Source organism: Canis lupus, chromosome 12 (genome assembly GCF_011100685.1).
Source record: "Canis lupus familiaris isolate Mischka breed German Shepherd chromosome 12, alternate assembly UU_Cfam_GSD_1.0, whole genome shotgun sequence".
NCBI classification, from domain to species: Eukaryota; Metazoa; Chordata; class Mammalia; order Carnivora; family Canidae; genus Canis; species Canis lupus.
Genome location: NC_049233.1, coordinates 8,437,422 through 8,449,658, shown reverse-complemented (window position 1 = coordinate 8,449,658; position 12,237 = coordinate 8,437,422). Strand labels below are relative to the sequence as shown.

The 12,237-nt window shown below is 47.5% G+C and overlaps 1 protein-coding gene across 19 annotated transcripts in view; it reads left to right on the top strand.

Moving 5' to 3' along the window:
• The window catches only part of KIF6 (kinesin family member 6), a 380,623-nt gene that overhangs the window by 353,777 nt on the left and 14,609 nt on the right, over positions 1 to 12,237 (top strand). For all 19 annotated transcript variants that reach the window (XM_038553965.1, XM_038553967.1, XM_038553964.1 and 16 more), the window contains 3 exons: positions 1,032 to 1,129; positions 10,095 to 10,184; positions 11,718 to 11,824. In XM_038553965.1, coding sequence (XP_038409893.1) covers positions 1,032 to 1,129; positions 10,095 to 10,184; positions 11,718 to 11,824 — 295 coding nt within the window. The remainder of the gene's footprint in view (positions 1 to 1,031; positions 1,130 to 10,094; positions 10,185 to 11,717; positions 11,825 to 12,237) is intronic.

Genomic DNA, 12,237 nt, shown 5'->3' with positions numbered 1-12,237 from the left:
AATTAAAAATGTCATTGGTTCCCTTCTATGGTCCCAGTACCTCTGGGTTCTATCTGTTCTCCCGTGAAGAACCCTTTGTGATGAGGCCATCAGCCCCTGCTGGTGCCCAAGGGAGTTTAGCCACCAAACAGTAGATGATGAGACTCATCCTGTGTGAGTGACATAGGAAGAGTCAAGGCAAGGCTGCTGGATTCGAGCAGTGTATTGCCCATATAGACAGTGAAAACTAGAGTAGCCAAAGATGTCAGCTCCATGTGTCCTCTGCCCCACAGGATGTCACTGAAACAAAACAGACCAGATGACTGCAGTAGGGATGATGGGGCACCCTGTTGTTGAGGAGTGAATTCCAGGCTGCCACTAGGCAGTTTTCTATCCTGCTAATGTACCCTAAGTAGAGCAAGGCATAAAGCCTTGAACTTCATCAGAACATGGGAGGTGATGAGAAACTGTCCCATGATCACCTCCTGGGGAGATAGGAAGGCAAGTGGGAAACAGCCTTGGAGCAGCTATTCACATTCTGAGAGAATCATAGGGCCTTCTGCCAAGACTCAGAGAAGCTGCAATTGAGGCCTGTGTGGAGACGGGCAAGGCTGCTAGGGCACCACGGTGGAGCTATTCCTCTACCTGAAGTGCTCAGTGGATTTCTCCTACCTCCAGTAGCATCTCTTTAGGACAAGGGGAGGCAAAACCGGAGAGGACTTCGGGAGAATTGTCAGACTGCATTTTAAACACCTTTTCCCCACTACAAATAAGCCATAGAGGCTCAATCTGTCTTTAAAATAGAGAAATTTCTAGCACAGAAAAGGACAAAGAATAAATCAAACATGATCCATAATCCTACCATCCAAGGAGAATATTTTGATGCCCATCATTATAGTCAGTCATCATAATGTCTAGATTAATTTTTCTCCGACACGTTGTATATAACAACTTCCAGAGCTAGCTTTTTCACCTTAAGAACTACATCAAGGACATTTTCCCATGTCAGTAGATTCGAGGTAACACTGTGAAACTCCTTCTTGGTCCAACAGGTAAATTCTCCAGCAGTGAATTCACTCAGTCACGTGAAGCCCTTTCCCCAAACGCCTGAGTTCCAGCAGGAAACATCTCAGCCTCTCTTTAACAAAAGGTAAGGAGAGAACTCTGCTAACAGGGTGAGGGTGCAGAAAAGTTTCCCTACCTCTCCTCTTGCTACTCTAAATGTGTCTCTATGGGCCACCGGATCCAGGAAGATGAATTACTTGTACTGTTACATTAGCTGTAGATACTCAAGCCAGTGGCTTTGAGGTGTGTTTGAGCAATGGTGTTGGGCACACCTCCTAGTCCTTTTTCTCCTGGCTCTGACTGCCAGCGGACCTACTGCTGTGACACCAAGAGCCAAGTGGCTTAGCCATGGCTTAAGCCATGGTCCTGCCCCCTGTGTAGGAAGAAAGGGTTGGCAGTAGGTGGAAGGGAGAGTAGCATGGGAGAGAGAAGGGGAACTGGACAGAGGGGGGATGTTGGTGATAGATCAGGGCGTGGTAGGCCTACCAGGACACAGAGGAGCTCTGATCAAAGACTTGGTCCTAGAACAGATTCAGGATAGATGTGGGCAGCCTCCTATGAGGACGGCCTCCACATAAGGGCAGTCCAGAGCCAGTTCCCTTGAATGCTGGCATGATCCAGAGGGACTCCACTTCCCCCATGCCCACACCACCTTCAGAAGGTAGGTTCCTTCTATGCCATCCACGTTATTATCTTTCCAACCGAACAACTCAGGTGGTAAAGCCAAAGAAGCATGCCTCGGCCATCCTCCATCCCCCAAAGAGATCCACTACTGTCAGGACAGAGGCCAAGGTAGCATGATGGGGACATTGGCCTCTGCCACCAAGGAGCAATCCTTTGACCGGGTTTGAATAGGAGCTAAACTCTCAAGTTGGAAAATGTGAAAGAGAGCTCTTATAAAGAGGTAGTAGTGGTGGAGGGGGGGGAGGCCAGACAGTCCCCTTAATGTGATGTTATGAGAATGGCACATGACCTCTATGGTCTTTTTTTTTTTTAAGATTTTATTTATTTGAGAGAGAGAATGACTGGGGAGAGGGACAGAGGGAAAAGGAGAAGCGGTCTCCCTCCTGAGCAAGGAGCCTGATGCAGGGCTCGATCCCAGGATCCTGAGATCATGACCTAAGCCGAAGGCAGATGCTTAACTGATTGAGCCACCCAGGTACTCAACCTCTATGATCTCAAAATCCTATAACCTCAGTCCAATCATCAGGAAAACATCATATAAGTCCCAACTGGGAGACATCCTACAAAATACCTGACCAGTACTCCTCAACACTATCAAGGCCATCAAAAACAAGAAAAATGTAAAAAAAAGAAAAAAAGAAAAAACACTGTCACGGACAAGAGGAGCCTAAGGAGACTTGACAACAAAATATAATGTGCTAGCCTGGATAGGATCCTAGGTCAGAAAAAAAAACACATTAGGTAAAAACTAAGAAAATTCAAACAAAGTATGGATTTTAATTAATAATAATGTATCAGTATTGTTTCATTAGTTGCAACAAATATACCCTACCAATGTAAGATTGAATAATAAGGGAAACTGGGTATGAGGTACATGGTAACCCTTTGTACTACCTTTGCAACTTTTCTGTAAACCTAAAACTATTCATTTGTTGGTGTTTTTAAGCATAGTTGACACACGTTGTTATATTAGTTCAGGTATACAGTGTAGTAATTCCACAAGTCTATACATTATGCTATCATCTCTTTAAAAAATAAAATAAAATAAAATAAAAAAATAAAATAAAATGAAATGAAATGAAATGAAATAAAATAAAATAATAAAATAAAATAAAATAAAAGCCAGCCAGTTAGCCCTCCACCACTTGATCGACATTCTCCCTGGACTTCTGCACATCCCCCATCGTGGCCCTCAGTGCCAGCACTTCCACTTGTGTTCTAGTTTTAGCACTTCCACTTCCACCTTCTATCTGAGCCCCTAAGTCCAGAGTCTGCAGCTGGCAAAGTATGTTCTGTTTAGTTAGCCTGGAGTTTTAAAAGGCAGGGGGGTAGATCCATAAAAGAAGAAAAAAAAGCTGGACTTTATTAAAACTTAAAACATCACTCTGCAAAAGACACTGATAAGAAAAGGAAAAGGTGAGCCACAGAATGGAGAAGATATTTTCAAAACATATATCTGATAAAGGACTTGTATCCAAAATAGATAAAAACTTAAAATTCAAAAAATAAGGAAAACAGCCCAATTTAAAAATGGGCAAAAGATCTGAAACAGCCACCTCGCCCAAGAAGATTTACAGATGTATGTGTATGACAAAATGCTCAATATCATGTGTCATTAGGGAATTGCACATTAAAGCAACGATGAAACACCACTACCCATCTACTGGACTGGCTAAAATCCAAAAACACTAACATCAACGAATGCTGGTGAGGCTGTGGATCTACGGGAATTCTCAGTCTTTGCTAGTGGGGATGCAAAGTGGTATGATCCCTTGGGAAAACAATTTGATGGTTTCTTACTCACCTAAACATATTCTTACCGGAGAATTCAAAGGTCATGCTCCTTAGCATTTACCAAAATGAGTTAAAAACTTACTTCCTTACAAAAACCTATGCATGGATGTTTATAGCAGCTTTATTCATAATTGCCCTAAACTGGAAGCAACCAAATATCCTTCAAAAGGTAAATGGATAAACCAACTGTGGTACATCCAGACAATGAACTATTCTGCAGTGCTAAAAAGAAATGAGGTACTAAGCCATAAAACGACATAGAGGAAGCTTAAATTCATATTACTAAGTGAAAGAAGCCAATCCGACAAGGCTACATAGTGTGTGGTTCCAACATGACATTCTAGAAAGGGCAAAACTATGGAGTCAGTAGAAGGACTAGTGATCGCCAGGGTGAGAGAGGAGGGGTGGCAAGGATGAATGGGGGAACACTGGGGATTTTTAAGGCAGTGAAACTATTCTGTATGATACGTAATCATGGGCATATGATATTGTGCATTTGTTAAAATTTCCTAGAACTGTACAACAGAAAGAGTGAACTGCTAGATAAACTATGGACTTTGAGTTAACAATAATGTATCTATATTGATTCATCAGTTGTAACAAATGTACAACACTAATGCAAGATGCTAATAATGGGGGAAACTACAAGGTGGGAGAGGGGAGTTGTATGGAAACTCTCCGTACCATCTACTCAATTCTCCGTAAACCTAAAAATTCTCAAAAAAAAAAAAAAAAAAGGTCTATCAATTTAAATTCTTTAAAAAGGCAGTGTAAGTAGACTTGCTCTACGGCAATACAGGTAGCTTAGCCTTAGTGTCCTACACTGGTCCTCTCTGGGCATTGACTCAGGTACCTGCCAACCTCTGGAACACTTGAGTTTGCAACCCTTGTATAGCTGCCTGCTTCCCTCTGAAACTCTTGGACTACACAGAACATGTTTAAATGGCTGGGCCAAAAGCACAGGGCTTTCCCTGGTCATTGCTCTGGCTCAGTCCCGAGCCTCTCATGTGTCCCACACAACCATACGTGTTCCTCCCAATTATGAGTCTCAGAGCCCCTGATTATTTCCCCAGCCTCTTTTCTAGATCTCTTGCAGAGATCCTTACTGGTAGAAATATCCTGCCCAGCAAATAGGAAACTCCATTCAGAAGTTTTCTTTTGTTTCAAAGATAATACATTGTGTGCATGCATGTGTGTGTATGCATTTACATGCATGTGTGTGTGTTTGTGTGTATGTGTCAAGGCCCAGTACACACATTCCAGGGCTATAAGATAGAATAGACTAAGCCTGCCAAGTGAAGTTCAGAACCCTGAATTTCAAAGGTGTGTATCAGATCAGCCATCAGAGCTTTTCTCAAAATCTTGCTCCCAGAACTCTAGCCCAGGCCCCTTTGGTGACCACTGGCAAGAGAGCCATTGGGGAGATAGCCCAGATAGGCCTTGGAGTGCTGTTCATGTCCAGTGGCAGCTAGTGCTCTGGTTGGACTCTAACTCGGCAGAGCCAACCAAGCGTCCTGAACAGTGTTTGCTAAGACACTTCAACTGTGAGTAGTTGGCACCCCTAAATTCCCTCCATGCAGCAGTTTGGATACCCAGAATTATAGTCAGAAAGTTTCTAATAGGTAAGAGGAAAAGGTCCCTACTAGAGAAAGGGAGAAGAGTAGGGGCTTCACCTCTGACAAAGAAATCACCTACTACATGCTTTATAACGCTAGCAGAAAAGAGCTCACAAGACTCTAGCAGGGGTGAGGCAGGATGGACACATCATAGCTTCTCAGACATTCTCTGCCAATACCTGGCATTGAGAATTATTTGTTGGTGTCCTTAAATTCCCCAAGGAGATAGCATTAGCTCTCTTCTCTTATAGTAATAGTACCCTGTCATTTCTCGAGGGCCTTGTAGGCCAAGCACTGAGCAAATGTGCAATATATATATATATCATCATCCCCATTTTACAGATGAGAACACTTGGGCTCTGAGAATTCAATCTGCTTGCTGGGGGTCTCCCAGCTAATCAGTGGCTAGGCAGGATTGGAACCCAGGCCTCTCAGTGTCCAGCTACTGTGCTCACTCTTCACATCAATGACTGCCCTTGAGGGACACATGTCTATTCTGTTGCTTTAGTAGGAAGTGGCATTTTCCAGCCCATATTCTGTGCTATTTCATACAACTGTGCCAGGATTTTCAGCAAATACACCTACACTTGCTTACAAAGCCAACCTCTGATTGGAAAACCAGAACTTCCTGCTATTGGCTGCCACCACTTCTCTTGAGAAACCCTGAATTCAATCTCCTCATTTAACTAACTGAGTCCTGGAAAAGGAAAGGGATTTTTTTTTTTTTTTTAGATTTTATTTATTTATTCACAAGACACAGAGAGAGAGAGGCAAAGACACAGGCAGAGGGAGAAGCAGGCTCCCTGCAGGGAGCCTGATGCAGGACTCAACCTCAGGACCATTAGATCACGACCTGAGGAGAAGGCAGACACTCAACCACTGAGCCACTCAGGTGTCCCAAGAAAAGGGATATTTCTCCATAGTTGATTTTGTGGAGAGCTACAGCTTAATCCTGAACTTCAGACTCCAAGCTGAGTGGTGGTACTTCCTTTCTTCCCATTTCTCTCCCCACTGCCCGCTCCCTCCCTCCTCTCCTCTCTCTGCTTCACTCCTGCGCTCCATTCTTCCCCATCCCTTTCTTCCACCTTCTGGCTCTGCTCATCTTTATCCCCACCTTACATTCCCTTTCTCCCTCTTCTTTATTTGTCTTCTTGACCCTCCTCCATGCTCTCTATCAGCCAAGACTGCCTCTCTGTATTGCTTGTCCATCTGTCCCCTGTGCCACCAGCATTAGCCTGCCAGCTTCTGTGAGAGAGTGTCCACCATAGAAAAGGCCTAAGAACCAGCCACTGTGCAGGGCCTCCTAGAATCTTCTTGGGGAACCATTGTAAGAATCATGCTCCCCTCTCAGCACCCACCTGTGTTAGAAGTAGAGCCTTGGCATTCCTGGATATTCCTGAGACATCCCAATTGAAGATGATTCCTGATGTGCTTGCCAAGAAACCCTTAACCCTGCAGCTCCAAGCACTGGGTTTCAGAAGTGTGCATCAGACCGCTATTGGTTACCTGCAAGGAGTATCCTCAGTTTATACTTTCACAAAGATGTCTAAAACAACTCATTATAGTTCTTTCAAGCAGCAGGTTCTCAGGCAAGGCAGCTTCCCCCTTGTGGATTTCCTCATCTTGTCTTTAAGATGCATCAAGGTCCCTCTGACACTATTGTTGCATGAGCAGGTAAACGTGCTAGTGCCATTGAAGAGCTGCTGGGGTGAGAGAGCCACAGTCTGCTGGCTGTTTCCACCCGAGCTCCAGAGTGGCTGCTCCAGATGGACTCACTGCAGGCCTGGGGCTGGTCCTCTGCTCCTCAGGTTCTGAAAGAAACCTGATCTCATCACTTCCTCAGGGATGCCCAGAGCCTGCGGGCTGATCACACTAAATTCATCATGACACTCTGACTGGCAACCCAGGAGGCCAATTATTAATACTACTTATTAATCCTTATTAAGAAAAAGATAGTTAATTCTGATGGCTGGTGTATTCTTTCTCCAGAAGGAATGTCAACATGAGAGAAATGAATGCAGTGTGAAAGGCTGGTTGGTCAGGAAAGAAGACAAAAGTAATTTGTGGTGTGATCCCTGAGGGTTCAGAAACTGAGCTGTGAAATCCAGGGACACTTGAGCAGCTTTGAGACTGGAGGAATCATTTCCCTCAGGACCCCCAAGCCTTCACATTGTGCAATCCTCCTGCATGGTCGTGGCAACATGTTGGGCATCTGGGCCACTGCTGAGGGTGCCAGATACCCCCATCTTTCCATGGTGTGATCACAACACCTTTCTGCCCTGCCCACATCCACCTCTACCCCTCTTCCACCTACTACCAACCCTCAACAGTTTGTACCTGTGGATGCTTACTGGAATCTTAGACAAAGATCCACTGGGAATCCACTGGGAATCCACTGAGTTAATGAGCCATTTGAGTGCCAGTGACCTGATCTTGCAAGACCTGCTACAGTTTGCAAACTGACTTTGATGCAATGTAATTAAAGCACCTGCAGAATGGAAGTCTGCCCCAGGACCACTCAGAAGGAGCCCTGATCGTTGGTCACTGTTCTCCAAAGAAAAGCATGCAGAGCCTGCCACCTTGTGGCTGCTTCTAATTCGATAGCACCCCCGACCAGACAGCACAGATGCTACTCTCCCCAGACCACCGACCACCCCATGGAGTCTCTGGGGTGCAGGGAAATAGGCGGGGTGGGGGGGGGGGATTCCCAGGCTCTGATTTCCTTTCCTGTTTGTTTGAGCCACAGTCTCAAACCTGTGGAGGCAGACCCAGGGAAAAAGGCCCTGTGGCTAGCTGAGATGGGAGAAGGCAAAGGGCTGGAGCAGGGCAAGGGGCTGCACTCGTGGGTGAGGCAGCAGGTTGTCCGGCCTGTGGAGGGCCTCGGACTGATGGTGCAGGCTAGGCAAAGCCAGTGCCCCCGTCTAACCCTAGCCCACTTCGCAGCCGTGGGGTGTCCCCACAATGTCCCCATCTGTTAAGGAGGGCTCCGACCAGGTGACTTTTTAGGTCTCTTCCAGCTCTGATATGGCACCTAGGCAGGACCATCACAAAGCAAGAGAGAGAATCCCATCACATCACTGGCATCACTGGCTGCTTTGGCCTTTTCACTCCCCAAGGGGCAGTGTCAGGTTCTGCTGTTTGCAACCAAGAATCCAAGGCAAGGTGGTTGTTAATGGGCAAACCCTCTCCTGCCTGAGCTGTTGGATCCGACTGGCCACTTGGGAGCAGGGGCTGGTCAGCGCATCCCCAGCACATGCTTCCTCGGAACACCACAGAGCCAAATCTGGCGGATAAAGCATTATGGCTGAGAGCATGGATCCTGACGCCTCCCAGAGTCGTGGGGCAGATTCAGATTCCGTCACTAGCCAGCTGGTAACTTGTAGAATTTCTTTACCCTTCCTATGCCTCCATTTCCTCACCTTTGTAATGAAGATAATGAGGCTATTGACAGGAGCAAATGGCATGATGTTTGCAGAGCACTTTCCAGGATCTGGGGAGTAGACAGTGTCTGTAAATGACAGCTATTCTGTGGACATGCACTGTTCTTCCAAGTTAAGGGACGAATGGCCTGGAAGGCAACTGGGAGATGATACCGGCTGCCTCCTCCAGTTCAAAAGTGGAGGGAATTGCCCTGCTTTCAACAGACCAGTCAGCCTCTACCCAAAGCTATAGGGGCAAGGTCTCCCTGCAGAACCATGAGGGCATGACCCCGGCCCTACAGAGCCCAGCAGGCCCTTTACTCAATGGGTCCAGAAGACAGGACCATCACCCCAGTGAGTCCAGTGGGCAGAACATTGGACCAGAGAGGATTATTTTCAAGCTTTAAGATCTCACAGAGTTTGCACTGCTAGGTTTTAGACCTGCTTAGAACCCATCATTCCTTCCTTCTTTCCCCTTTCTCTCTTGTGAAATGGGAATGTTTAGCCTATGCCCGTCCAACATTTTATTTTGGAAGCACATAACTTGTCTGGTTTCCCAGGTTCACGGCTGGTGAGAAATTCCACCTCAGGGTGATTCGACTTCCGGTCTCACCTATATTCGATTTAGATGGGACTTTGGACTTTAGAGTTGATGCTCAGGCGCATTAAGGCTTTGGGGGTTGGTGAGATGGAAGGCATGTATTTTGCACAATGAGAAGGACATGAATTTGCCAGGAGGTGGTAGGGGTAGAATGCATCCTCTAAAAATTCATTTGTTGAAGCCTAATCCCAGATGTGATGGTATTTGGAGGCGGGTCTTTAAGTCACAAGGGTGGAGCCCTCAAGAAGGGGACCAGTGTCTCTGTCGGAAGAGACAGAGAGCTAGCTCACTCTCTTTCCATCTTACAAGAACCCAAGTAGAATGTGTCAGGCTGCCAGAAGAGGACTGGAAGAGGACCGATGTGAGAACATGACCATGCCGTACCCTGATCTCAGACCCCCAGCCTCTGTGAGAGGCAAATTCCCATTGTGTGAGCCACCCATGAGCTCCCCATGACACTGTCCATCGACAAAGGATTCCTGGCTCCTGTTGTGATCAGCTCAGGCTGCCGTAACCAAATGCCATAGACTAGGCGGCTTAAATAATAGGAACTTATTTATTTCTCATAGTTCTGGAGGCTGGAATTCCCAGATCAAGGTCCAACAAAATCAGTTGCTGGAAAGGACCCTATTCTTGGCTTGCAGAAGGCCGTGTTCTCACTGTGTCCTCACATAGTAGAGAGAGAAAGAGCTCTCTTCCTCTTCTCATTAGGGCACCAATCCCCTTATGGGGGTCCCACCCTCATGACCTCAACAAAACCTAACTACCTCCCAAAGGCTTCACCTCCACACACCATTGCCTTGGTTGTTAGGGCTGTGGCATATGAATTTGGGAGGACACGAACATTCGATCCATACAGCTCCTAAACATGCACCTACATTCCTTTCCCGTAAATCTCCTCTCATACCTTTTCCTTTTGTCGTTTTTCTTTTGCAGCAATGTGAATGCCAGGAAAATCTTGCCCTCGCCTTCCCCCATCCCACACAGCCAGGAACACAACAGCACCAGCGCCTCCCTGGAAAGCAGGTCTGTCTCCTCCTCCCTCTGATGCCCCTGACGGCCCCCACCATGGGTGGGATGGGGTGGTTCTCTTACCCCACATCCTCAGGAGCCCCTTGCCTGGTTGCTGCACAGACAGAGCTCAGGGCAGGCCTCCACTCTGGCACCCCAGCAAATCCCTGCAGTCTCTCACAGGTGCTGAGTCCCAAAGCTGCATAGTTTTCTCCCTCTGAGAAAAGCAAAAGTCTTGGAGGAGAGCAATCTAGGGAAAGGACACAGCCAAAGCAAAGGCCCTGAGACCAGAAGGGATTCATGTTATTGAGTAACAGAATAACAGGCTGTATGTGCGGGTCACGGAGCAAAGCCGATAAGGCCTCTCCCCAGCAGTGCTCCTATGCCCTCTGACTAGAACTCTTGAGCACCCTTCTTCCCCCAGCAAGACTCTACTCACCTCCCAAGCCATCCCAGGGTGAGGTCCAGCCAAGGCCGACTCCAAGTTCAGACAGAGAGAAGAGCCCGGCACATTCCCGCCAGAGCACTTCTCAAGGGTTTCAGCTGGATGCCAACATAATTACTTGTGATGATGAACAGCCCTTTATTATGTACTGTCCTCACTGTCTTCTAAGACAGCGGGTACTGTCATCTGCTGTGTGGAGTGACTGTATGAAGCGGAGGTCTGGGAGGCTGGGAGGGCACTGCTTTGAATGTTCTCCAAGAGGGCATATATTGGATGGCAAAAGAGGAAGGAGAAAGGCACATACATTCTTCCTTTTTTAAGGGAATTTCTTGGAAATCCCACACTTCTTCTTTGTGGGATTTCCAAGTTTCATTGGCTGGAACCTGGTCACCTGACTGCACATAGCTGCAAAGGAGGCATAGCTGCAAAGGAGGCTGGGAAATGTAGTATATTTTTTTCTATATTGCCATGGCAACGTATTCAGCTAACTATCATGTTTTTACGAAGAGAGGAGAGAATAGTTATCTGCCCCAAGAGCAAGCAGCTAAGCTATGGTAGGTGATGGGGCCACACAAGGCAGATGTGTTGAAGGAGACAGGCCCCAGGTGGAATGGGCTTGCTTTAGGTAAGGGCTGAGCACATTTGCTGATGAGTGCATCCAACCATGCAAAGGTCCTGGAAGAGAGCAGTCCAGGGAAAGGACACAGCCAAAGCAAAGGACCTGAGGGCAGAAGGGACTCATGTTATTGAGTAACAGAATAACAGAATGGCAGAGAGGCCAGAGCACAGTACGGGGGGGGGGGGGGGGGGGGGGGGGGGGGGGAGGCAGCAGATCACACAGGAGGAGAGTCTGAGTTCCATTCCAAGAAGGATGTGAGAAGCCACTAACAGGATTAAGACGGGGTGCAGGGGGAGGGCATGATGCGTTTGCATGTGAAAGCATTGCTGTGGCTTCTGCCCAGACGTGGTAGAGGGGTGAGGAGGCAGACAGTGGTCTCACAGCCTCCTGGGTGAGATCTGGTCGCTGAACATGGGAAGCACTTGGGAAAGGTAAGCATGGAGTCCAAGTGCAGTAGTGATGTGTGACATGTGGTTGTCCTCAGTGTCCCTGAGAGACCAGCATCATCCGTCCCTCTCACCGGGGACAGCCAGACGGACTCTGACATCCTGGCATTCATCAAGGCCAGACAGAGCATTCTGCAGAAGAAATGTAAGTGCACCTCCTCCAGGGCCACAGGTCACCCCACTCCGCTCACCAACCCTTGGGGGCAGGAGGGAAAAGGCCAGAGCAAGAAGTGAGCTGAGAAGGAGGTAGGAAGCTTCCTGCATCTTCCTGGGACCACAGAACTGACTTGTGGTCACTTCACACGTGCCTGGCCTCTGCTTCCCCCTGGAAAAGGCTCCAGGAGGCAGCATCACAAACACCAAGAGAGGCCCGAGGGAAAGCCCTGCTTGGGAAAGCCTCCCTCCATCTTGCAGATCCTCACCTCCTTGTGTTCTCTGTCCCCAAAGCCAGTTCTCGTCCTCTCAGCCTTCTCCATACAAGAAGGAGCTGAGTGAAGGTTTGGTGGCTTGAGTCCCTGGCTAGAAATACCACTCTCTGATTGGATCCTGGTTCTTACC